The sequence below is a fragment of the Paroedura picta genome, chromosome 8 (assembly GCF_049243985.1).
Source record: "Paroedura picta isolate Pp20150507F chromosome 8, Ppicta_v3.0, whole genome shotgun sequence".
NCBI lineage: Eukaryota > Metazoa > Chordata > Lepidosauria > Squamata > Gekkonidae > Paroedura > Paroedura picta.
Window position 1 is genome coordinate 71,938,765 of NC_135376.1, and position 27,544 is coordinate 71,966,308.

Here is a 27,544-nt window from a genome sequence, read left to right on the forward strand (position 1 = left end):
TTTATACCTTATATTAAGTAACACTTTATTTGTAATGCTCCATCAATGCAAAAATGTCTGGGTATAAGTACTTTGGATCATCAAGTCCGAAAAGATAGTCTGAATGGTTCCAATCAGGAATGTTCTTATAGAAAGTTAAGTGAGTGATTCGAGGGAGCAACAGTTGAACATCTTTCACAGTTTCAATTTTATCTCTTCCAGCACTCCACACAGCTGTTGGAACAGCCATATCTTCTACTTTATAAAAAGGAGGAGTGGTCTGTTGATGAAAAGACCAGAAAAAATAAATAAAAATTGAGCGATTAAAAAAAATATTTTAAAAGCCAGTTAATCTTCTAGCATCTGAAAAACCTTTTGAATGCAGAAGGACATCTTGTCCTAGAAAATTATGGTTTGCCCTTATGGTTTATCTGCATCTCTTTCAATATCCGAATCTGTTGTAAGATCAGTAATAACCAGAAAAATGGGAATTCATTGAGATGAGGCTATTCCTGAGTGCTATTGTATGATTCTACTGGTTACTAACCATCAGGCCTTAACATAAAATGATTTACACATTTTTAAGTCCTCATCACTATCGCCCTTTTGCTTACCATATTATATACAGCTTGGTTCTTACTGCCATAGTCAAAATATTTAAATTCTCCGGATCTAGCCACCTAAAAGAAGGAGGAGAAAGAGTAATAATGAGAAATCTGGTAAATTCTCAACATTTTGGAAGACTGATTGGTTGGCCAACTTCAGATTGTGGGGTGAAGTATGAGGACCTTCCAGAAGTATGTCTACCTTCCAGAACAATTATTATCCCCATAGTCTGAATATCAGTTCCGAGATCTGGGAGATCTACATTCATAGAATGGAGACTACAACTATAAAACAATGTTCCCTGTAACATCCCTCAAACCTCAAACTAAAACACTGGATCTCTAAGAAGTAACTTTAAATTGTTATTGTGGCTATAATCTTAGTTTTTGGGAATATCTAATCTGAGACCTTTGGTATTTGTGATTTGAAATCTATGCACACATTTCTCCTTCTCCTTCTCCTTCTGTGCTCACAAGAGGGATCGTTGTATATTCAGTAAAGTTTGTATTTACCCATATGTCTTCCAGCTGGTCCTTCTACCATTTGGTTACCGTCACTGCTATTTCAGTTACTATTTTTTAAATTTTGTTGATATAAAGTCTTCCTGTGATATAAAGTCTTCCTACAGTTAGGAGCTTGTTCTTTTCTAGGATGTGTTCACTGCCCATACCATTCAATAACTGTATGTGAAAACTAGTGAGTTATATGAAAACTAACAAGCTGGCTTTAACTTGCCTGGTCATTCCTGATAAAATCCTCTAGTCTAATGCCTCATATATAGACCTAAGTAAATTTCTGTACTGGAATCTCTTCATGTTCATTGCAGTAGGCAGCAGGGTTTTGGGGGTTTTTTTGTGATAATTGATTGTGAGATGTGGGAGAACTTTATATTCGAAAATGCAACAAGCAAAATAAAAATGCAGATATCCTTAACACTATTTTGCTCCCTTATATATTTGGGAAACAGCCTCCTGGGAGGACACGGTCCAGGGCCCTGTCCATCCAGGTCCACCCTCATTGTCCCTCCCCCTCCAGCTCCCACCCTCCCTCCTTGCCTGCTAGAAGCCTTGGGGCTGTGGCTTCCATTGTCGTCCATGAGGAGACAGGCAGCAACAGGACTTTGAGACCCGCAGGTATGCTCCTGCTGGGAGGGAGCCGGTGGAGTTTGCAGCCTCCCTGCAGGCCGCAAAGCCCTGTTGCTGCCAACGGGGGGGGGGGCTTCCACTCCCTTTAGCCCGCTTTCCAGGCCAAAGGGAGCCGTGGCCACCCTCTCACGCCCTCCTGCCTGCCACCCCTTTCAAAGCCCATTTTAAAAATGGGCTTTGATACTAGTATTTAATATAAAATTCCCTCACACCTCATTACAGCACTTTTTGGAAACCTAGACACTCATTTCAAAAATTAAGGAAAATATACATTTGAATTTTGAAAACTGCTTTTCAACAGATAAGTTAAATTTTTTGGCATTAGACCATGAACATTCATACACATTGGCCCTAGATCCCATGACCTGCTTCCAGTGGCAGAAGGATTCTTGTTCGAAAAGAAGGACTTTTCTGGCTCCAACCCACAATGCCTTCCCAGTGTTATTCCTGGGGAACTGGAGATTCCTAAGAACAGCATTTCAGGGGGAATTTCATGCTACCACAAGAGGAGAGAAAGAAGGAACTTACACTTGGCTTATGGAAATCACTTCCATTCATGGAAGTGCCCTGCAGTGTTGAACCCATGTAGGCAGAGACTACCTGGCTTTAAACCACGTTGAAAACATTGATGGTTGCAGTTTAAATAAAGAAATTGGTCAACTCTACCTGGCTCCAATGAATCACTGTTTTTACTGAAGTGTAATCAGGATATATTCCAGCAACGACGTCTATTCGACTCTGGATAAGAAAAGTAGGAAAGTTAAGGGCATTTTGATTCTGTTCCTCTCGCAGCTGTCAAGGTGGACATGAAAGAAATAGCATTTCTTGTACCGCTTGTAGCAATGAAGACATACAGATCAGAGAAGCTCGGCAAAGCTCCCCGGTGTTAACTGTTTTTATTTATTTTTATCTGTTGTTCTCATCTCTTGGTGAAAACAGCCTGGGGTTAAAGTGCATTGACGCTATCTTTATATGTTCGGCCACTATCTTTGACTGCTTTCATTCACTTACTGATAAGATATTGTTGCTTCTGGAAGTGTTATCATCCCTAATTCCTACTCTCTGATGAAACAGACCATAATACGTTATTCAACAAATAAACTGAAGTGTGCTTGGAATGCTATCTGCCTCTGAGACAGGTTTGTAATTTATTGTGACCTAGCTCATTATATTGGACAGACTAATTCGCCATTGCCTAACAGGAGGGCAGTTAGGGGGCAGCAAGAAGGATGCACACACACAAAATCTTATTTGGCATGGGATTGGCCACAGCTTTATTTACTCCAGCCAGAGTGTCGGCACGTCCCGGGAAGAACCAGTGCCACCTCACAATCAGCAGACTGCGAGGAACCCAGACACCAGTGACATGACCCAGCTCTTGGCACCCCAAAGCCACTGGGACCAGAGCAGGAGGAAGGCAACCATAGCAGGAAGACAATCCTCCCCTCTAATTACTGCCCCCCCTTCTTGACAATGTTTTGAAATTCCTCTGTCATTCTATGAGATTGATGTCAGCAGCACTGTTATTTATTTATCCATTTATTTATATTTATATACATTTCTACCAACACCCCTGCATAGAAAGCCGATTCACAAGGATAGCTTGCTGTTCATGAAGCCACAAATCATTGCCCCATTCAGAGAGATAAACACCATCATTGCAGTAAAGAGGGGAAAGCCTCTGTGATATATTTGAATGACTGAATGACTGATGACTAGCCCACCCCAACTTAACACATGCCGACCAATTGCCTTTTTAATTTTACATCTTGCAAGGTCCACCTTCCCATGGAACACAGCCTCTCTCCAGCTGCAGCACTGGAGCAGATCTGAACATATAACCATTACTCCTAGTAAACACTGATGTAAAATCTCTAGAAAAGACTGGACAGTGAGCTGCAGTCGAAGGCCCTTGATAGCAGGCCGGTCATTCTTGCCCAACTGTACCACAATTACTGATAGGGTCCCTCAGCAAAACCACTCAGCAGCCACAGTGTCCGCAAGTGCATTCCACTTTGTGCCTCAGTGGTCTGGAGATCTCATATAAAGGTGGTCTGCCAGACCAAGGTGCATGTCCCAGCTGGAACTTGAAGCTTAACAACCTGCCAAAAAACAACACCACCAGAACTATCACCAGAACTTTTGGAAACGAGCCAGCAGGACCTAAAAAGGTGAACATTAGCATACTAAGTCAGGCCTCACATATGCTAAGGACTACAAATGACCTAGCACCATTATCTGATGTGGGGTAGAGACAATCTGTGAGGCAAAAATGGCCTTTCTGATCCTGAATGAATGCATTCCCAAATGCCCAGTGTTTAAACCAAGGAGGTAGAGGCATGACCTGAGGATAGCAGAGAACTGAAAACATGAGAGGCAACTCCCATTTTCATGTATAAACAGAACTCCTGCTAAGTTCAGCCTGAACTCAAGGTAACAAGACATGCTATGCAATGGCATAAGCAATGCTGGCAGAGTGATGGAAATACCTCACCCTTGTTGATCACACTTAGACCTGCACAGCCACACATGCAGCATTGTTGGAAAAACCTCAGTATCACTCCTGGCCAGTGCAGCACTGGATTTGTCAGTGTGTGAAGCAGCCAGAATTTCCCTGCACCAAAAGGCACCAAAACAGGCAAGTGTGAATGTTGCTTAATACAGAGCCTCCTTAAAAGGTGATGTGCATGCTGCCAGTAATTGGTCCAGCAGCTTCTGCAGCAATTGCAGCTTGGTGTAGTGGTTAGGAGTGCAGACATCTAATCTGGTGAGATGGGTTTTATTGCATGCTCCCCCACATGCAGCCAGCTGGGAGACCTTGGGCTTGCCACAGCACTGATAAAGCCATTCTGATTGAGCAGTAATATCAGGTTCTCAGCCTCACCTACCACACAGGGTATCTGTTGTGGGAAGAGGAAAGGGAAGGGGATTGTAAGCCACTTAGAGACTACTTCAGGGAGAGAGAAATGGCATATAAGAACCAACTCTTCTTCTCCCGCCATCAGCTGAGTGTGGCACCAGAATTCTCCAACCCTCCAAAGCCTTTCTTGCCATGAATGAGCTGCTTGGGTTCCAGTAGCCTAGTGCCCTATTATAAAAGAATAAACCTGCCAAGTGTACATTTGTAGTCTTGGTGTACAAACCCTTATTATGCAGGTGCTGATAGGGTGCAGGACAAGAGGTTCTGAAGCCTGCAATGGTGATGGCCACCCTACCGCTCACCCGAATGATGAAAAGCTGACAATTGCCCTCTCATAAATGCTCTGCATGGAAGGAGAAAGCGATCCCAGGTGTTGCCAAGTCTCCAGGTGTTGCCAAGCCTTAGGGAAGGTCTCTGGATCCTGACTCACCCCCGGCATTAGTATTTGAAACCTCTGCTCCTGGAAGAGAGATAATGCATCTTCCACTTGATTATCAACTCCAGCTATGTGCTTTGCAGAAAATATGATGTTGCAGTGGTCCCCAACATTTTTATCACCGGGAACCTGTCAACGCTTGACAATTTTACTGAGGCCGGGGGGGGGGGGTAATCTCCTCCTCTCCTTTAACCACAGTCCTAATGCTCTCTGACTCTAGTCACTATGGTAACATTTAAACATCCCTTTTTTGTCTTTTGCCTAACGCAACCGTGCACTTCTGCCCCAGGGCCCAAAGAGAGCACTGGAACACTCTAAGGCTGCCTCTTGCCTGGCTGGACGACTCTGAGCAGCAGCGCCCCCCCTCTCCCCCAGCGCAAGTAGTTTGCCACTGCCCCCGCACATCCTGGCAGGGCACTCTGCCTCGGGCTCCGAACCCATCTGCTGTGGACCCACTGAGCATCATTCTCTGGGCAGTGGCAGTGGCAGCCGTGCACACACCTTCGCGGTGGCAGAGTGATCCTTGCAAGCTGGGGAGGCAAGTGAGCAAAGGTGCCAGTGCGGCAGAATAAGCGTTGCAAGCTCAGTGCAGGTGAAAGTTTGGGCAGGCGAGGCACTTGCTCATCGCAGAACTTTCCGGCCTCTGTGGGAACCACTTGGCCAGCTGCTGAAGAGGCATGTTTCCACCTCCTCGGGACAAGTTCAGGACTGACTGGTGAGCAGCGTGCTTGAGGCGGGCATGAAGGAGCTGGCTTGCCAAGGAGAAGGAAGGCCATGGGGAGAGGGGGAAGTTTTGCCAAGGGATGTCACCACCACCACCTGAGCCCCTGCTCCGCTTGCATTCCTGCGGGCACCCCTGACTTCCCACCACTCACTGGGGGGGGGGGGCTGCCAGCAGCAGGTGCACAGTGCCATACCGAGGGGAGTGCCAGCCATGGCGGTTGCTAGAGAGCACCAATGGTGAGCCGGCGGCAGAGTGGCAGGGCAGCTCCCAAGGCAGCAGCTGGGGAGGAGGAAGAGAAGGAGCTGTGGCCCGGTACCAAATGATCCACGGACTGGTACCGGTTCGGAGCCCGGGGGTTGGGCACCTCTGTGATGTTGTATTCCAGGCAAATGAGAACTAATTTGCACACCGCTTTCATTACTGGCATGGGCCAAGAGGATTGCCTGTTTATGAACCAGGCAATTGTTTATGAACCAGGCAACCTAGTTGTTGCAGCAAAGTAGGACTCTATGACTGGAGAACAAATTCCTCCAAAGGCTGACCACTACTAAAATGGGAAACAACTCCAGAAAAGTTAGATTTCAAGCAGGCCCCCTTTTTTTCCAACTCTGGCCACTGCTGGTCACACCAGCAGTTGTTGTAAAGTACCCCAAACCCCAGATTCTCTGCCATGTCTGATTAAACCTGAAAAGCAGCTCCCAGGATATGTGGTGACTGCCAAACTGACACACCATTGAAATTTGCCAGGAACTCCAGCCCGTCAAGTCTGATTTGATTGCCCTCATGATGAGGAGGAGCTTTTACCCTTGTGGACCTCACAAGCCTTGTACAAAAAGCCTGCCCTGGAGACACCACTTTGCAGGCAAACTTGAGGTCATAGAATAGAATCATAGAGTTGGAAGGGACCTCCAGTGTCATCTAGTCCAATCTCCTGCACAATTCAGAAACTCACAACTACATGCCTACCACAGTGACACCAATTTCATGCCAAAATGATCCCCCCACCAAAAATCTCTAGAATCCATGCCGGCCTGGAGGAAATTTACCTACCATTCCACAGCCACAGTTAGCAGTTTCCTGGATATGCAAGGAAGGGCCGCAAGAGACAAACACTGGCACATCCCTTCCTGCCCAACCACTCAGAATCCTGCTCCTCCCTTCTCCACTCCTTTCCCTTATCCCCGCAGGAAAGAGGGGTGGGTCATTTCTGCCCCAGCCTTGGCAAAGTGGCACCAGCAAATAAAAAGGGGAGCTATTTCCATTTTTTTTAAGTATGATTTACAATGCCTGATTCCACTGAGAAACAGACCAGGTTTACCTTCATATGCCAGCACCTATGAGATAATAGTTGTTATTCACTTCCATGGAAAATCAGATCACAGGAAAACAATGCACTGGTACAGCAACTGGAAACCCTCTTCACCTTTTATAACATGGCATGGTCTTTAAAGAGCTCATGAAGAAATTTGGGTTCCCCCTCATGGGGATAGATAATCTCTGGCCTAGCTCTAGCAATGATGAGCTTGGACTATTACAGGCTACTCTTTAGCTATGTATATCTCATTTATCTCACTAATGGGGACACAAATCAGCTTGCAATATCATTTTCCCCTACACCATTTCCCAATGACAACAACCCTGTAAGGTTGATTCTACTGAGACCGTGGATGCCTCAGTGGCACCCAGCAAGCAGTAGGATGCTAAAGTTGCAAAATTGGATGATCAACTTCTGATGACAAGTGTAGATACTCTCTTTTGATACTTTAATTCTTTGAGAACCCACAAAGTAAAGGCTGACTGCAACCTCTGTCTCTGCTATGACAGTTCTTATCTGTATGGAAGCTTAATGTGCAAGTACCCAACAAACTCAACTAACGCTCCCTCACTCTATACAGGATATGACTCTGAGTAGGACCATTGACTGACAGACCAGAGAGCAGCCTACCAACCCAACAAACAGACAGAATACTACAAAAACTAAACCTTCATGAATTCTAACATGTGCCAAGGGATGCCTTCCTTACAAGGGGACATCAAGACGCCAGCATCACACACAAAGAAAAAAAGGTGGGTGAAAGAGTTCAAGTGCACCCCCCTCAGAAAGTCAGATAATGCTGGAGATGGGAGAGATGAGTGGAAACATGAAGCCATTTCAAAAGTCCACTACATCAAAACATCGAAAGCAATGGTCACAGCCCCCCCCAAAAAAACACTCACAAATTCCCCTTTACATACACAGTTTCAAAGAGTCCGATTTGGCAATCACAATGGAATGGGAGGAGGAAGGATGCTGCAGCCATCTTCACAAACCAAGAAATATTCTACCCTCATGCATGAAAAACACAACCACCTCACTGCACTCCTATGCCACAAAGTCTGCTGTTAAAGTAGCATCCATTTACTCACTGGGAACTGTTCTCTGTCCTCATCAGATAAAATCCTACTACAGGCAATCCCCAAGTCCTATATAGACACTGGATCTGGTATCCACCAGCCAGCAATGAAAGACAAATTTACAAACAATGGCCCACAGAACATCACACACATGACATGACAGTGCAGTCACATAACACTCACAAAGACAGTGCTTAGATTCAACCACACACACCACATGATAGACAATTCATTAACCACTCAAAAACTCAATGCAGCCAATATCACTTACTTTAGGTAATCACAACATTAATTGTGATTAGGCATGGGCGATTCAGATTCGGAAATGTCTGAATTGCCCGAATTGGACCCAATTCGGACATTTCCGAAGTGGAAACGGTCTGAATCGCCCCCCCCCCCATAGGTTTAAATGGTCCGAATCGGCAAGATTCGGTGATTCGGTAGCCAAATCGATTAGGATCCGAATCGATTTGGCTGAGTGAGAGGCAGGCAGCCCTTGCTTGCAGCCTGCCCTCTGTGGGTTTTTTTCTGTTTTTTCCCCACTGAAAATGGTTGGGGGAGGGGGCAGTGAGTGCCCAATCAGAATGCCTGTAGCTTTTCAGCTCAGGCATTCTGGCCACTCATGGTAGACTTTTTATTTTTTAATTCCCCTTGCTTTGTAGCCTGCCCAGGAGGAGGGTACTTAAAGCAAGGGTAGAGGGGAGTGAGAGGGGTGGAGGGGAGTGAGAGGGGGACAGAAACTAGAGTGGTGGAGGGGAGTGAGAGGGGAAAGGAAGAATCCTTCCCCCCACCTGAGACCTGTCTTGCGTTGACCTTCCACCACTCCGACCTCTGCAATAAAGAGCGTCTGAAAGGGTCTCTTTATTGAAGTGGCTGCCGGGGCACCCCATTCTAAGGTGCATCAGGCAGGGGCGATTGCTCACACTACTGTGGGGCCAGCTGATCAGGCAGCCCCTCGTGTTGCTCCCTTTAATGAGGCATAGGGGCGTCAGGAGGAGCTGCCTGATCTTTCCCTTGGGGTGAGCCTTGGGGACATGACTGGCTTGTCCTTCATGTCCCCAGGCATCACCTTGGGGGTGCAGAGAGCCCTGGAGGAGATGGGTGAGGGACTAGCCCGCCAGTCTACTCCCCTTTCTCCTCCAGGATCCAGCAGGCTTCAGTTGGGGGGGGGACAGGAGCAGATGAAAGAGGTGGTGCAAGAGGGAGAGATGGAGGTGGCACCCCCTGCCCCGCCATCTCGACCCCTTCCCCCTTTCTCACCTCCTTCTGTCCCTACCTCAGGACACGGTATGTCTGGCCTGAGCTCCTCACAGGAGGCAGCTCAGGGGATTTCCCAGGCTGCAAGTCAGCCTGGGTTGTCCAAAGACTCCAAAGTCTGGAATTACTTCCAGATAGTGGATGGAACACACTTTGCAGAGTTCCAGCTCTGTAGGCAGAGGGTTAGTCATGGAAGACAGAAGCATCACTACACGACTAGCAGCCTCAGGAACCACCTGAAGAGGCACCACCAGACTGTCCTGATTCAGGGGGAGAGACAGGCTGGCAGTGGGGTGCCTGCACAGGCCCAACCTACCAGCACAAGGCTGGAGATTCTCCCTGGGACCTCCCCCTCCGGAACTCTCCCTAAGAGTTCTGCTCAGGGGACAGGTGGAGTTAGAGGGAGGCAAGAGACCATGGTGGAAATGCTTGCCCAGGTTGGCAGCAGCATGCCAAAAGGGGGGTTTGAGGCAGGATGTAGGGCTGCAATCCATGACCTAGCTGCACTCATGAACACAATGCATTACTTGAGGACTGGACATGATGTTCAAGACATGATGCTCCATAACAAGAATTAATGCCACAGGACAGTATCCACTTACACTATGGAGGGGGTGGGGAATGGGGAAAAACATGATACATCTGTATGCATGTCAGCCTTCCAAGATGAGCTAAATCCTAAGCACTGAAACACAGAAAAACACAACCACCCCACAGCATACACAACTCACAAGCACACACAGTTACTTCCACTCATGTCTACATTTATGTATTTAAAAGTAATGCCCCAAACCACAACACATAATTCTACTAAAAGAACAATCCAGCACCACAAACTCACAAATTCAGCATTCACAACCATGACATACACCATAAAATACCCCTGTGATGGATACCCTTTGCTCACAGCTTGGAAGGGAGTCCACATCTCTTGCCCTTGGAGGATTACCATCCTGCTAATGCTTCAGCAAACAATACAGTACAACATGACATAACATACAATTCAAACCCACATCTAGCACCCGTTGCATTTCTGGATGCATTGTTCTTTACTGCTAGTCTATATCTATATATGCAGTTATAAAACACAGAGAGCCAGCTTGGTGTAGTGGTTAGGAGCATGGCATTCTAATCTAGTGAGCTAGGTTTGATTCCACGCTCCCCCTCATGCAACCAGCTGGGTGACTCTCAGCTCGCCACAGGAATGATAAAGCTATTCTGACGAACAGGAATATCAGGGCTTTCTCAGCCTCACCTACCTCACAGGGTGTCTGTTGTGGGGAGAGGAAAGGGAAGGTGACTGTAAGCTGCTTTGAGACTCCTTCTGGTAGAGAAAAGCAGCACCAACTCTTCTTCTAGATACTGAGTTGCAAGTTCTAAATGAAGCAGCTAGAAAAACCTGTTCTCCACTTTTCTTATGTATTTCTCCATTACCTGAGAAATTAGTGTTTTATTTTTTCATTTGTTTAATCCACAGCAACACAGGGCCTTCAGCTTGCTAGGTTTAACATTCTACCATCAGCAGTAATGGCTGGGAGATTCCAGAAGTTTCCTTACACACACACAGACATTGCCCATGCAAGCAAGGCTCCATAGAAACCATACAGAATATCTTCTTTTATTGCCCCATATACGATAATATTCGGGCTAGAGACTTTAATGTACGCCTAATGAAATGTAATGGTTATTCTGATCATTGCAAGGTATGCTTCCTTCTTTCCAATCAAGACCATGATATCATTGATACAGTGGCTAAATGTTTACAAATGACGATTAAGCTGCAGGAACTTAAGAACTAACTGATTGCATTCTGATCTGTCTTATTTTACATTTTGTAATTATGCTCAGGCCAATAAAGTTTATTGTGTTGTGTGTTGTGTGACATACAAATCCCTGGATACAGCAAAAGATATCTACATGTGGAAATAGTCAGATATGGCTACTGATGCATGTTCACCTGTATCTTTCCCCATTCTCAGTGTGATTCTTATCATTGATCTGGTGACTTACAGTTTTTTTCAGAATCAGCATCTTCTTCCTTAGTCACTGTTGTATCTAGCTGCCATGTGAACAGGACCCACACATCATTGTGCTCTTGTTGTGGTACAGCAATTATTTGCAACTGAATTATCTTTTTTGTATGATATAATCCACTTGTGAATGAGTGCTACCACACAACATTACTGCAATGTCCAGTGATGTGTAGATGCTGCAATTTAGCATTACCAGAATGTGCATGGTTATTGTAACAGAGCTGAAATGAACATTTCTTTTCAACCTCACTCTTCTCTCTTTGGTTTCACGGTGTCTTGAAACACAAGGAAACACAGGGTATAAATATTTTCAACTATAAATCTGTGAAAATATACAGAATAAATCCATTTACTGTATTTTGATTCTTCTCATTCCATCCCGCGATCATAGAAAGTATATGAACACAAATTTTGTCTATTATTTCATGGCTGCATAGCTTAACATTTGCAAGTTTCATCTTCCTAGAAATAATGCAGAATTCTTTCTTGCCCATTACAATCTGCAAAATAAAAATGCATAATATTACTCTCTTTAAATGCTTATCAAAGTGTGTTTAGTCGCAAGGTATCTTTTCCTGAAGGTTACTAAATTGGTGAATACATGGCTACACTAAACTCTGTGATTCCAAACAGTCCCATAACTGATATTACACTCAAAGATAAAGCCAATTCAAAATCAGCTTCCAGAAAAATGTGAGGGTAAAAGTGTTCCAAAAGGGCTGGGAAAACCTGAGGGAAAATTTAAAAAGTGAAAACAAAAGGAGTAAATATGCATGTGGAATCGGGGATAAGCTGAAGTTGTAAAGGGCCAGACCCATACAGAAAAGCACATCTTCTGGTGCATAATGGGCTACTAATAAGAGTATTAATTTTGGGGTGACCAACTGCTATCTTCAATCTTTTTCTTTTCCAGATGGATCTTAGATAATACTGATTTGGATTTGGCTGCTATATGAAAATGAAACAGAATGAGAAACAGTAGGGGGAAATGAGAAACACCTACCCTTTTTAATATATCAGGAACAAATATTAATTTAAAAAGACCACCAATGCCCAACATTGTATAGGCAGGAGAAAAGGACATTAGGAGCTTGACTTTTTGAGCAAGTTCCGGAAAGAGTGAAAAGGCAATCATACCTGCAAAAGAGAAAGTTTTTTAAAATGATTCTTTAAAATAGCCACTCTGCAAAGTTTAAACTATCCCATGCAATTTACAGGTATCTGTGACTTCTTCCCCCCATCCCCCTTTCCGTTCCATTCCAATATATATCGGATAAGGTCTTGTGATCATGGAACTGATAGAAAGAGTATATTCTTAAATAGTTACATTCATAAGTTACAGATTTCCAGGCTGCACCTCGAGGTTGGTGACCCATAGGTCAGGAATGTTCCTTGAGGCTTGGAGGCGGGCCCCAAGACTCCAGAGTTGGGCAGGAGCTCTTCCTATGAAGCCAGCCCCCAGGGAGTCCACAATGCAGGTATACATCATAGCACCTGTTGTTTCCCTGGGTGCAATGGGCTTTGCCTCTAGTGAATGTATAATAAGAAGTTGAAGGAAATTAGGTTAAGGGAGGAATTGCTACTTCCTTAGACAAGTGTAGAAATTACCTCAGTGGAACAAAAGAAATTTCCACGTTATCAAAAGGGGTGTGATGTGGAGATGTGTCTCTTCAGTTTTGAATGAACTTGTTTAGATTTTTGGATCCAAGATGTGCACAGAATAATTTATTTGTGCCCACAGATTTATGGAGGGAAGGAGTAAAATTTACACAGAAATGAGGGGCAAGGAAATCTCACATTCTTTACTTCTTAAACGGAGGGTCAGGGTTAGATTTGACCCAATAGCTAAACACAGTAAAAAAAGATTTCAGAGAAATTAAAAGAAAGTAGAGTGAGATGCTTGCACAGCTGGGTTGTCATCTGCAGAGCCTGCAATATGGAGCTCTTCCACCAGGCATTAGGTTGATGATTTCTCAGGAATAAAAAGTAAAAAACAGTAGATGCAACCACTACTTTATTAGATGAGATAGAAGGGAATTGTTTTCCCACCACTCATCAAGAAAAATTTAATTATAGTTTAATTATATTCCTTTCAACTTACCCATTGAGGCACCCTGAGAATGGCCAATATAATATAATGCTTCCTGTTTAGTTTGCATCAAAATAAATTTCATTGTTGCTGGAATATCATAAATCCCCATTTCATGAAAACTGTAACACAGGTATGAACAAATGACAGCTGAAATGATTTGTACTTGTCTTTTGACTAACATCTCAAAAGCGTGTTTAAATTTAAAAAAAATGAACTTCAAAATAAAACCCAATATTTCTAACCCACTCTAAGGATTTTTCAAATTACAAAACTGGCTCAAGTAAGTAATGAGCTTGGTAACTTTTTGGAACATGAGTCCACAAAAGGTATTAATGCTTTCAGTATATTAAGGGGGAAAGTATGTTACATTCCACCTCTCTGGACCTCTCTGGACCTACTCGGAACAGCACAAAATTATAAACAAAACAAATAATCAAAGCAAATCATAGCAATACAAAACAATATAATCAATTTTTTAAAAAGAAGAAGAAGAAGAAGAAGAAGAAGAAGAAGAGTTGGTTCTTATATGCTGCTTTTCCCTACCCGAAAGAGGCTCAAAGTGGCTTACAGTCGCCTTCCCTTTCCTCTCAAAAATTAAAACCACTATTAAAAGCAACCCAAGGCGTACACACACAAGTGCCATCAAAACACAACTGACTTGCGGACCCAGCAAGGGGCTTTCAAGAGCAATGAAAAGCAGAGGTGCTCTATTATTGCCTTTCACCGCAGAATCTTCCTTGGTGGTCAAGCCAAGGCATAAAAGAGAAAGCCAGTTTGGTGTAGTGGTTAGGAGTGTGGACTTCTAATCTGGCATGCCGGGTTCAGTTCTGCACTGCCTCACTTGCAGCCAGCTGGGTGACCTTGGGCTCACCACAGCACTGATAAAGCTGTTCTGATCAAGCAGTGATATCAGGGCTCTCCCATCCTCACCTACCTAACAGGGTGTCTGTTGTGGGGAAAGGCAACTATAAGCCACTTTGAGCCTCCTTCGAATAGAGAAAAGCTGCATATAAGAACCAACTCTTCTTCTTCTTCTTCTAAAAGCACAAGAAAGCAATCTAAAATGATATTATTAACACAATCCACAAATTAGGAGCAGACCATAATACATCTAAAAATATGGTACTCCTTTGTTCGAAGTCTGGGTGTAAAGCTGTGCTTTCTCATGTCACCTAAAGTAAAGTAAGCACCAAGAAAGACTCAAAGGAAAGGGATTCACATGTCAGATTAGAAGCCTTGTTGCCCTGCATGTTACTGCATGTTACTGCTGCAGGCATAGGTAGAGAGAGCTGGGCTTAAGAGAAGGATGTCAACTAGCAGTTTATGCAGTATGAAAGGAAGCTAGGGGTGTCATTCAGAGTGGCAGGGAGAGTGGGGTATTTGCCACACCAATGGTGCAAAGCCACTTCCAACTAATACCTTGTAATCATATCGCATCACCGGTGGAATATCAGTACAAAGCTTTAGGGTTTGGGCAAAAAATCATTTTATCATAGAGTTTTACTGAAATCTTTGGGAAACACAATGATGTCACACTGTTGATTGCAGGAACAGAAAAAAGGTTATGGGGCTTTCAGAAAGGAAAAGGATATAGTGGGGGTGAAATGCCTCCCACAAAACTACAAAAATCACAGTAATCAAAAAGCTTGTGTGGGCTATTAGTTTGAAAGTTGCTGGTTATAGAAGAATCCTTATTTTTCAAGGTATGGGGGCCAGCTAAGGAAGCTGGAATTTTGAACTGGAATTGGAATTGTGTGGGGTGAATGAAGTGAATTGGCCAGGGGTGAATTGGCCAGGGAATGTGCAAGTTCCTTGTGGCAGAAGAGGTGGTACAAATCACAGAACTGAACTTGATTAATTTGCATCAGTATAGTTCTGACTTATAATCAGTGCACTGATGTTTCCTATCCATTGTAACCTAAGGAGAAAAACAACAAAGAGCGGCTGCCATTAAGGGTGGCCACCAGTTGAAGCCGCAGCTGGCCGCCCAAGAAAGGACGACAGCTGGAGAGTGCATGCTGTCGGCATGTATGGAGCAGGTGGGAGGGGCCGACCAGTGCTTTAAAAGGCACCACGTGTGGCGGGGGGGGGGCTCTTTGCCAGAGAACGCCATCAGGACAGCTTGCCTCCCCCCCCCTCCCTAGTTACCCTGTTTGGCCGTTCAAGTTCTTAAGGAGTTCTTATTGTTGTCACAGCAGCGGATTAGAGGCACGAGGAGGAGCCTGTTTGGCAGTTAGCTGGTTTGTATACCAGACTCCCTGAGGGGTTGGGGGTCCCATTAAGGGGTTGGCTGAAAGGAGCGCGGCTGATCCTGCTGGGTGGCCAAGGCTCAAAAGCCAAACGTCCTGGGGAGCCAAATAAGATGGGCATCCATTGGCTCTCCGCAAGGTTGCTTCCCACATAGAGAACTCCAGAAACAAGGTCTGTCCTCCTGGCTGGGAGGGGCAGTACCAGGGCACCTCTGGGCTCCGGGTGATTGCAGGCAAACGGCTGTGGGGGTCATGTATGTCCAAGATCATGTTCCTCCTCATCTTACTAACTGGTGACATTTACTCTTGCTAGCAGAGAGAAAAATATACTGTTTAAGGCAACTGTAATATTAGCATAATTTTTAAACTACTTAGATCAAATTGCCTGTGATAAATAAAAACTACAATAATTTATACACATCCCAAATTCTGGAGTGAATGTGAAGAACTGAAACCAGGATTGAACTGGAATAGAACATTGAACAGAACAAACCTGTAAGGCAATACAAGAGTGAAATAGGTAATATTTCTTATCCATCAGTTTTCAAAAGCAGAAAATTCTGGACTGAGCAGCAAGTGATATCAAATGGAAGTGATTTGAAGTCAAAATAAAGCATCCAGAATACTTAGTCAAAGGCCCATTCTGCATCAAAGCATTTTCATCACAAGATAAAATGATGTAAGATTGCCATAGATGTTAGAAAGAAGATTGCAGTCTATCCAACCTATAGACTCTTTTTCCAAACTCACCTGAAATCCCAAAATTCTTCTTGCTCAATTGACAAGTTCTGGTGTCTTCTAGACCAGGTGGTCCCTCTGTTATTTAGCAGCCAAACATCATAGCCTGCATCTGCTAGGACAAATCCTATACTGTTGCTGGGAAGATTTGCAATCCAGCACCTACTGTCAGCAAGGACACCAGGTACCAGTAGCACAGCTGGGTTATGTCCTAGAAGAGACAGAAATGGGAGCATAGAAACCATCTGAACAAAGCATCTCCTCAAATACTTTTTTTACATGTATGGGACAGGAAAATGGCCTGCAGTGATGCTCTATGAGTAACACTATATTTGGACCACGGATCACCATATTTATATCACCTGACAAACCCACAATATAAATCATTCTCTGGTCTGCCACAGGGGCCAAAGGGGCCTGTCCAACAACAGGCCCATGTGGAGGGGAAAGAGCTGGACCTTTGAGGCTCATCTCCTTCCCTTCCTACAGTGGCCCAGAGAGGACAAAAAATGCCTCACTCAGTTCCACGGGGCTTCACAGTGTCACAGGGCTGAATGGGTCATTTTTTTTATTTGCATGAAGGTGGGGTTGCTCAATCCCATCTTTATGCAATTTTTTTAAAAAAATGCCACCCCCTGGTTGGTGGAATCTTTCCACCCCAGCCAACTTCATATAGAAGCAGTAATCTGGGGTGGATCTGGTGCACTATCCAAAAACATCCCCTGTGGGGATGCAGGAAGCAGTGGGGCAGATGGGGTATCCTAAATATGGTACCACTTCCATATTTAGGATGAAACAGTGAGAGATGGGAAGAGGAAAGACAGAAAGACCTTTTCAGGTGCTACCAGTTAAGTGGGTTTGGGAAACCAAAAAGAGGGAATATAAGGCTTTATGCGGAGGGCCCTGGGATTATGGGATTATTTAGAACACAATTCCCAAATGTAATTGGCAGACACCCAACTCAAGGATGGAGAAATTCTTCCATAACCAGTGGTGAGCTTGGCTGGATGCAAAAAAATTCTGCATTTAAAGGACTGCCTATCTCTATATGAACTTGTGCAAGGGTTGTCTCAGCACTTCTTACTGGTTCTACTATTACTCAGTTCTGTGAGATCTGCTCTAGCCAGTTCAAGAATTCCTAGGCTTCAGCACAGACTCCCCTTGAGGTTAGGAAATCCCATCCCCTTCAGTTTATTACAAAACAATGTAATGCTATAACAGTCATTAGAGTTTTTGATGAATAAATGAGGTGTCACCATCATCTCTTTAAAATGCACTGTGCTTTCTAAACCAGAAATAATTTCTTATTATTGGTTAGAGAGCCAGTTTGGTGTAGAGGGCCAGTTTGGTGTACTCGTTAGGAGTGTGGACTTCTAATCTAGCATGCTAGGTTCAATTCTGCACTCACCGACATGCAGACAGCTGGGTGACCTTGGGCTCACCACAGCACTGATAAAGCTGTTCTGATCGAGCAGTGATATCAGGGCTCTCTCAGCCTCACCTACCTCATAGGGTGTCTGTTGTGCGGAAAGGAAAGGGAAGCTGCTTTGAGCCTCCTTCGGGTAGAGAAAAGTGGCATCTAATAACCAACTCTTCTTCTTCTTCTTCTTCTTCTTCTTCTTCTTCTTCTTAATTTTCAAGTCTAACTCACTTCTGTCTACTACTGCACAAGGCAAAGGTACCATGTAAAACAGCGGTTTGCAAGCTTCCGCTTGCTGCGGACCGCTGCGGCATAGTGGGGGGAGAGGGCGGCCCGGGGGCCCGCGCATGCACGGCAGCCCCAGCGCATGCGTGGACTGCCGTGCACGTGAGTTTGCGCCCGACAGGGGCGCAAACGCACGAGCGCAGCAGTCCACGCATGCGCGTTTGCGCCGCCGCCATGCCAGCGGCCGCGGCTTCCCCTTCCAGCCCCTCCGGCTGATTAGCTTGCGGCTCGGCAAGCTTCTCTTCCCTCTCCTCCCGAAGCGGCCTGGTGAGCTTCTCGCTTCGGGGGGTGAGGGAAGAAGGAGCCGCAGCCCGGCACCGAGGCCTTCACGGCCCAGCGTCGGGCTGCGGCCCGCGGGTTGGGGACCACTGATGTAAAATACTGCTAGCATGCACGTTGTTAAAGAGCAAGGGGAGCTAGCTCAGGAGTAACATGAAGAACTCAAAGAATGTCTGATAGCCAGTGAGTAGCCACAGCTAGGGATGTATAAGCACCCGCTGGTTCAAGTAATGCTCTTATGGTCAACTGAGACAATGAGAGATCTGATTTATTGACTGCTCAGCTGTTCGTTGCCCACTTGTATTTCTACAGCAAGTACTGGAAACTTCGTAGTGTCCTATTCTTCCAAATTTGTCCCACACATTCAGCACACGAGATAATGCACTTTCGATACACCTTAGAAGTATATTTGCATAGCAAAATCCAGCTGCAAAAGCACATTGAATCCAACATGTGCAGTTTCCCCTCCAGCATCCCACAGATATAGTGACATATTTAATGGGAGGTATTGATCAGAAGCTGTTTCTCAGCTGGTTGGGGAATCATCTGACAACTGCTTTCTGCCACCCCACTCCCCTCCTGGGAAATGTATTGCATCCCTGTGAGGCTAGAGCATAGTGTGAAGTTTCTTAGATGGGAGACCAAAGCTGACGCTGAGTTGATGGGACATGAACTTCTGATCTCCTGACCTGAATAAGTTATTTGCAGCAGCAGCTAACTCTCAGCGGAACCTCACCCTTCCAGTTTTTACAAGGGCTCAAGAGGAAAACTAGGAAATTACAAGCCAGTCAGCCTAATGTCAGTCACAGACAAATTAGTTGACACTGTAATCAAAGACAGAATTGTTAGGCACATAGAGAGACAAGCCTACTGAGGGAACATCAGTTTGGTTTCCACAAAGGGAAGTCCTGACCCATCAAAGTTTTTGAGTCCTTTGAGAAAAGGAACAAACATGTAGACAAATGTGACCTGGTGGATGTTATATACTTGGACTTTATAAAGGCTTTAACAAGGTACCCCACCCAAGACTCCTGAGTAAACTTAGCATAGACCTTCCATGCCAACTCAAGTATTCTCAGACACATAATCATATGAGAAAAGGAAGGTGAAGTAAGACTACACACAAAAGATTATGCCCCTTTCCTCATTAATCTAGCTCAGGGGTAGTCAAACTGTGGCCGTCCATATGTCCATGGACTACAATTACCATTTGCCCCTGCCAGCAGTCACTGGCAGGGGCTCATGGGAATTGTAGTCCATTGCCATCTGAAGGGCCACAGTTTGACTACCCCTGATTTCAAGCTAGTTCTGTAGCTTTGTTCTTTCCATTTACCCTTAGCTTTTCATTAGCAGATATAGAAGACCAGAGACAGTGTGCATGTGAACTCTGTGCCCTTTCTCCTGGCTAAAGCAGCAAAGAGGATACTGAGCCATACTCTCAATCATCTTTGGAATCACAGTAAACCAAATACCATTCTTCTCAGGACTGTGTAATCCATAAGGAATTCTGTTTAATTGCAGGAAATAACCATCATCAGTCTGCACCTCATATTGTTTGCTGGGATATCCCCAGAACTGGATAATTTCAGGCTGTAAGGAAACAAAAAAAAAATCCTTAGGGAGAAATCAGACCCTTACTATTATCTTGTTTGAGCAATTGCCAGAACTAACTGGTTCATAAAGGTCTTTACTGACCCTAGGCCCTCATAATGTTATCGACTGAATATTGAATTGAATTAAATTAATAAAGAAGCCATTCCATGATAAAACCTTCTTCCCGTCAAGGCCCATTATACCCAGACACCTTACTGCAGATTTTCAGAGCAGTAAGCCGGCTCTGACTTTGGATTCTGTCCCCATCTCATGTTCCATTCTTTTTGGTCCAGTGTATTTGAAACTTAATTTTTTTCAATTTCCAACTGGTGGTGATGATGAGTCTCGCTGCTGCTGTTGCATGAAAGAAGAATTTGGCTTCCTGTTTAGGTATACCTGTGGGTAGAATGCTTAACAACATATTTTGGGGTCCAATGCAAATTTACATTTAAACATAGTTTGCAGCTTGTCATAAACTTTTATCCAAACTTTTAAATCAATTTACAATTCCACCAAATATGATAAAAGGATCCAATGGCATCTTGACATTTCCAATATTCACCATCCGTTACTGATAAAAAGCGGCCGAAGACTCACCAGAAGCCGCCATTGACGTGGTGGCGGGGCGGGAGGGAAAGGAAGACGCTCCCAGGAGCGTCGGGGCGGCGTGTGCGGCTCAGGGAGCCGCAGCACGTGAAAGGCGTGGGCTCGCGGCGCTTTAAAAGGTGCCACGTGCTGCGAGCCCGGCCTTTTCTCCCCCGGCAGCTGAGCAAGCTACGACCCTCCCTCCCTCCCTTAAGTTTTGGGGCTGCCATGTTGGCACTTACGTGGTTGAAAGATAAACAAATAAAATGTCACAGCTGGGTGGGGATGGCAAGGGGATGGAGCCTGAAGATGGGTCAGGGAGTCTAGAAGGAAGAAGGGACTCCCTGGAAGTAATGCTGCCTCAGGAGTGAGGGGCAAAATTGGGTTGAGATAACCCAGCTGGGAAGCTCAACGGGATACAGAAGTGGATGACCTGGGATGGGCCAAGGGAGGTCCACGCCTCCTGAGGCATCACAGGCATCCATTCCTTGGGTCAAAACCTCGCAGCAGGGCTCCCCGCAGATCCAGGGGGATTCTGTCGAGTTCTCCAGAGGCTGTGGGGTCTGGGAAGAGAGCCTTTGGGTCAGGGTCAGGCTCCCTCTCCCCTTGCTGGCCAACACAATGTTAGTGTTTTTTGGTTGTGTTAATAAAAGCTGTGGCCTGTTTTGCCAAATGTTACTTGGAGTGTGCGTCTCCTTTCTGAGCAGAATGCCCTCCTGCAAGTCAACTTTAGATGGCAAATGCCATCTATAAAACATTTTATACCAATTTTCATGCGATGCTTGACATTGCATCAATTTTACATTTTTACACCATGAATGGCCTGGAGGAAATTCACCTACCATCCCATAGCAGCAATTAGCAATTCCCTGGGCATGCAAGGAAGGGCCACAAGAGGTAAACACTGGCACATCCCTTCCTGCCCATCCACTCACAATCTGCCTAAGTTCATAAAATCTGCATTTCTGTCAGATTTCTATCTAGTCTCTGCTTAAAAGCTTTCTCAAGGTTCTTTGAAATCTTCTTTCATCTTGGATGACTATTGCATATAAATAACCCAGTCTACTCTTTTTTTCTTTTTGTTGTATCTGCTGCTAGCTTTTCATTTTCCTCTCTTTATCCACCAAATTTTGAATACTTCCTTCAGGAACATAGGCAGAATTAAGGTTACATACAAGGATTTACATATATAAAACACAGGCTCATCCCTCTCCCTCCCTCCCATGGGAAGGTGATGACAGGTTTCAAAGGAGGCCAAACATTCCTACATTCAGGGTGCTAGGCATAGGCGGATAAAGGAGCAGAAGGGAGGAGGCTATCTCAGGGCAACATTGTGGTGGAAGCTCAAACCATAAATTGCAAGTTAGAGAATTTGGCCTTGAGGTGCTAGCCGGGACAGTAACTGGAAAACATCACAGACCAGGCAGGATAGCCAGCATCAGACATCAGAAATTAATTACAGACATATGGAAGAATACCATGGATTCTGACATCCTGCTGCCCCAAGAACACCCCCCCCCTTCATCCCCCCACTGGGGGAAACAGTTTCAGTGGAAATTCTTCATGGGAAACTCTCTCCAGTCCATGAGATACTGAAGCTTGCCACAGTGCCAGTGGGAATCCAGGATTTGCCTGACTTCATAATGTGTCTGCTTATCCACAAAGACAGGGCTAGGTGTAGCAAGGGTAGGGTGCCACTGGTCTGGAGTGGGGGCCTTTCACAGCAGGCTAGAATGAAACAGAATGAGGGCTGCTGGCAACGGAGATTCTTTGTGGATAAATTCACTTCATCCCCCATCTTCCATTCAGGTGCGGGGCTCTGTTTTCTGTCAGCTTGTTTCTTGTAATCCACTTTTGCTGGCTCTAGCACTTGAACAATGCTGGGCCAGGTTTCTGCAATACGATCTGCCCATGCTTTTAACTTTGGGGGGCTTCCTGAAACCGGTGTCCATGTAGGTGTGGCCAGAATATCTGTGTCGTACACCAGTCTGTATGGAGAATTCCCCGTTGTAGAATACCCCCCATTATTGTATGCAAATTCAGCTAAGGGGAGTAAGGACACCCAATCCATTTGTTGATAGTTAATAAAGCACTTGGTTAATCCACTCCATTGGACTCTGGATGGTAGCCTGATGTCAGAGCCTGCTCCACCCCCAACATCTTGAGAAGTTCTTTCAAGAAATTAGCAATGAATTATGGGCTCTGATCCAAAAGGCAAAGAGTCAGCAAACTATGGAGTTTGTACACGTGTAGCACAAAAAGCGCAGCCAGTTTTGGTGTCATTGGTATGGTGGTGCATGAAATGAAATGGGCTTGCTTAGAAAATGCATCCACCAGCACCCATACTACTGTTTTCCCTTGACTGGGAGGTAAATCAGTAATGAAGTCCATGGTAATTTCCCTCCAGGGGCCTTTGGGCATTTTGTGGGGTTGTAACAGGCCTTTCAGTTTGCCTCCGGGGCTCTTTGCGGTTATACCAACAGAACACTCCTTTACATAATTCTCTACATTGGTACACAAAGTAAGCCACCAATTATGCCGCCTGAACAGGTGTAAAGTTTTTACAAAGCCGAAGTGTCCATCAGGTTTAGAATCATGGAAAAGCCGAAGAACCTCCCCCGCGCCGCTGTGGGAACGTACATCTTATCCCCCTTACAAAAGAACCTTCCTTTTCCTGCAAGGGGGGCAGAGCCAAGGAAATTCACTGTCCCCTCCCAAATCCTTTTGGAGACAAACCCCCAGGGCAGATTCAGCAGCTGATGTCTTGCTATGCATCACTGCAGCCAGTCCCAACTGGGAGGGACTAAACACCGAGTACACCAATGGTTCAATTTACTTCCATGCTGGGGAAGTCATGAAAGGGCATCAGCCAAAAAGTTCATTTTCCCCAGCAAGTGCTTTAAAGTAAACAAGAAATGGGAGAATAATTCAGCCCACCATATTTGCTTGACTGGCTCAGTGCCTGCAGGTTTTTATGGTCGGACCACACTTCGAACGCGATGGGAGATCCCTCTAGCCAGTACCGCCATGTAGTCAGGGCCAGTTTAATAGCGCAGCCTCTTTTTCCCAAATAGCCCAGTTTTACTTTGTATATTAAATTTCTTAGAAATGCATGCCAGGGTAAGTAAATGCCCATCCTTCCCCTTCTGTAGGATCACCGCACCCATGACCACATCACTAGAATCTACTTGCAGGATAAATGGCTTTGCTGGGTCCATGTGTTGTAGCACTGGTTCCAAGGTGAAAAGCCTTGTTAGTTCATCAAAAGCCTGTCGGTACTCTGCCATCCACAGTAGCAGGGCACTTGGTTTTGCCATCTTGGCCTTACCCGCTTTGGTCTTTAACAAGTCTCTGAGGGGGATCGCCACCCTGGCGAAATTTGAAATAAAGGTTCTGTAGGAATTAGTGTACCCCAGGAAGCTTTGCTATTGTTTACAGGTCTGTGGTGCTTCCCAGCCCAATAGATCCTTAACTTTGTTAGGGTCCATGCTCAACCCCTGTGGTGAGATGCAGAGGCCCAAGAAGTCTATACATTCTTTGTGAAATTCATATTTTGGAAGCTTAGATTGCAGATGGTTTTCTCTCAGCCTCATCAGGACTTTCTGCACTAAAGCCACATGCCCCTCCATGGATTCAGAGTATAACAAAATATAATCTAAATAAACCAGGACTCCTTTATAGAGCAAATCATGCAACACTTAATTAATTAAATTCATTAACACCCTGGGTGGACAGGAAAACCCAAACAGCATCATGAGGTACTCAAACTGCCCGAGGGTGTTGTTAAAACCCATGAATGGTTTATGCTCCCTTTTTATGCGCACTCGATAGTATGCTTCCCTCAAGTCCAACTTTGTGAACACCTTCCCCAGCTGTCTCAGTTAATCCTTTATAAGGGGGAGGGAGTATACATTGGACAGAGCATTTAAACCCCGGTGGTCCACGCACAACCTTAATGAGCCGGGGCTGCCATGTGAGGGGTCGTGGGATGAATGAAACCTCTCACCAAATTCTTGTCTAGGAAGGCTCTCAATTCCATCATCTCACGCGGACTCATGGACTAAATCTTTGCTTTGGGTAGCAGCTCCCCGGCCTTTAATTCAATGGCACAATCCGCTTTCCAATGAGGGGGAAGCTTATCACAATCGTGCTCCTCAAAGGCAGATCGCAGGTCCCAGTACTCCTCAGGGAGCCCCACCATCGTTTCCTCACCCACAGCAGCATGCTCCAGCTGCTCATCCCACACAGGAAGGGGGGCCAATCCCCGGCAGTGGGTCCGACATCCCTGATCATTAACTGTGAGTACTCTGGCCCTCCACTGCACACTAGGATCATGCTTTCTCAGCCAGTCCAGGAGGCCACTATGGGCTGGATATGTTCCCAATGTTCCTCTATGTCTAAGTTCAGTGGGGCTGTACGATCCACTGCTACCCACCCCTTTGGAGAATTCACCATCCATCTGGGAAAATCTTAATGGGTGCTTTAACGGCACTAACCCCACACCTAAAATCCGTACCATTTTGGGGTTTATCAGTGTTCTAGTGCACCCACAGTCTAAGACTCCTTGCACTCATACCCCTACCCAGTCTGTGGGTCTTAAAGAGTCACTGGGATCCGCAGAAGGGGAATGGGACTTACCAAGCATTCACCCCTACCACGGATCTGCCGGCAGGGCTGTCTCACAACAGGTCAGCCCCGTTTCCCACCGGCTTGCAGGGTCCAGCCTCCTCCGCTGAGTTGTCTGAGGCAGGCCTCCTTAGTTTTTTCATTGGACACTCAGCCAGAAAGTGCCCCTGACTCCCACAGCCTAAGCACAAACCCTTTTAATGGTCGTGAGCCCTTTCTGCCGCACCATAGGAGGCCAACTTCAGTGTGCTGGTCTTGCGGGGAGCGTTGGCACGCTTGGCCTCCTTCTCTACCGCATCTCTGGCATCCACTAGATCCAGGATTCAGATTCTCCCTTCTATTTCTCCCACCAGCTGGATCAATCCCATCAAGGTGGCTGGGTGGACTGTCCCAGGCACTGCTGCAGCAGATCTGTACAGAGCCCGTCACGGAAAGCATGGACACAATTGGTTTCAGACCAGTCGCCAACATGGGCTGTAAGGCACCAAAATTCTCATACTTATTGGGAGACAGTCTTGGTGCCCTGGCAGAGACTGTAGAGTTCCTCTCAAGCCAAGTCTCTTGCCAGTGGATCCTCAAATTGGTTGCAGAAGGCATGTAAGAATAAATCATAGTCCATCAGTTCGGGGGCATCAAAATCAAAAAGGTCCACATACTATTCTGCGGCTATGCCTTCCAGAAAATCCCCCAATAAGCAGGCCCATTCAGCCCTGTCTAGAAACAGGTAGCTGTGATTCATCATATATCCTTGTAATTGGAAATCAGGAAATGTGCCAGCTTATCAGGAAAGCCATCAAACTTCACTTGGAATTTGCACACCTTTCTCCATGGTTCAGGGTCCAGGTCCAGTGGCAGGGCCCTTTCACGCATCAGCCAATGAGGGGTTCCCCATCCTGCTCCCATCACTGCCTGAGAAGTGGATGTGGCTTGGCCTCCTTAGTCTGAATCACATGCTGCGGTCACCTCCTCCAATTCCTCTTCTCGGGCACTGTGTCCTTGATCATCGCAATCTGTACCCTCATGGATTGGCTTACACGCGTCCGCGAGGAGTTGACAGGCAATTCTCTAGGCCCCATCATTCTCTCCTGCCATGATGGCTGACAACCAGTCAGTCACTTGGTTCAACTGGCCACATAGTTCCATGACCTCTTTGGCTGCCCTGGTCTCTGCATCTGGTTGACCACGGGGGCCCCCGTACGACCAGCCAGCCGGCTCCTCATCGTACCGGGTCAAACAACGCTGTCCTCTCCATTCAGTAACATGCCTCAAGACCACACTTTCACTCCATGAGGGAGTGCAGAATGCTCTGGCTGCTCCCAATACTTGTGTGGAAAGGCCCGCAGACCGACCTCGATTCAAAGACTTCCTTCATGAACATAGGCAGAATTAAGTTTACACACAAGGATTCACATATATAAAACACAGGCCCATCCCCCTCCCTCCCATGGGAAGGTGATGACTCAGGTTTGAAAGGAGGCCAAACATTCCTACATTCAAGGCGCTAGTCACAGGTGGATAAGGGAGTGGAAGGGAGGAGGCTATCTCAGCACAACATTGTGGTGGGAAGCTCAAGCCATAAACTGCAAGTTAGAGAATAAACTGCAAGTTAGAGAATTCGGCCTTGAGGTGCTAGCTGGTACAGTAACTGGAAAACATCACAGGCCAGGCAGGATAGACAGCATCAAACATCAATCACAAAAAATCAGTTACAGACCATATGGCAGAATGGTCTTCTGACATTAGCCTCCTAAAACAGATATCCTGGGTATAGATGTGAAATTACTTCTTGAAACCCAGATGAAAAGGAAATTATACAATTTGCTTTCACAATAATATAATGACCAGTTTCAAAGTGCATATGAATTACTTACTATTGTCATGAACCCTTGAGGATTCAAATGTCTTCCTATTTCTTCTGAGGGTGTAGTCTGTTGGATTAAACATATTGCTGCTGCAACCAGCCACATTACAGCCCTGTGTGAAACAGCATAGGTAGTTTGAAAAGCAATGCAATGCCCAGCATCTGAAAACTGTTCTCAAATTTACATTAGAATGCTGATTGATTTTAAAAGCTGCTTGTGCACTATTAAAGAATCTGCCCATCTCTTGGAGCCTAATTGATGTCAATTACAATGGATCCCCAAAGCCCTACAGGAGTTTTCGGCTTTTCACAGGGCCTGCAA

The 27,544-nt window shown here is 45.5% G+C and overlaps 1 protein-coding gene across 1 annotated transcript; it reads right to left on the minus strand.

Moving 5' to 3' along the window:
• Positions 1 to 25: 25 nt before the first annotated feature.
• On the minus strand, positions 26 to 27,330 carry LOC143843766 (lysosomal acid lipase/cholesteryl ester hydrolase-like). The gene is made up of 9 exons (XM_077350361.1): positions 27,233 to 27,330; positions 20,030 to 20,147; positions 16,586 to 16,784; positions 13,596 to 13,705; positions 12,498 to 12,631; positions 11,848 to 11,994; positions 2,397 to 2,468; positions 594 to 659; positions 26 to 259 (listed from the first exon to the last, which is right to left on the minus strand). Exons 1-9 carry the CDS (start codon positions 27,326 to 27,328, stop codon positions 26 to 28), a joined length of 1,176 nt encoding a protein of 391 aa, XP_077206476.1. The 5' UTR covers positions 27,329 to 27,330.
• Positions 27,331 to 27,544: the final 214 nt, after the last annotated feature.

What these genes read in the sequence shown, in the direction of transcription:
- LOC143843766 (XM_077350361.1), bottom strand. Translation starts at nt 27,328, where the DNA reads ATGTGGCTGGTTGCAGCAGCAATATGTTTAATCCAACAGACTACACCC. An exon ending in ACACAGTCCTGAGAAGAATG is followed by an intron (nt 16,785 to 20,029) that starts GTATTTGGTTTA and finishes TGTCTCTTCTAG; the next exon opens with GACATAACCCAGCTGTGCTA. An exon ending in TTCTCAGGGTGCCTCAATGG is followed by an intron (nt 12,632 to 13,595) that starts GTAAGTTGAAAG and finishes TCTCTTTTGCAG; the next exon opens with GTATGATTGCCTTTTCACTC.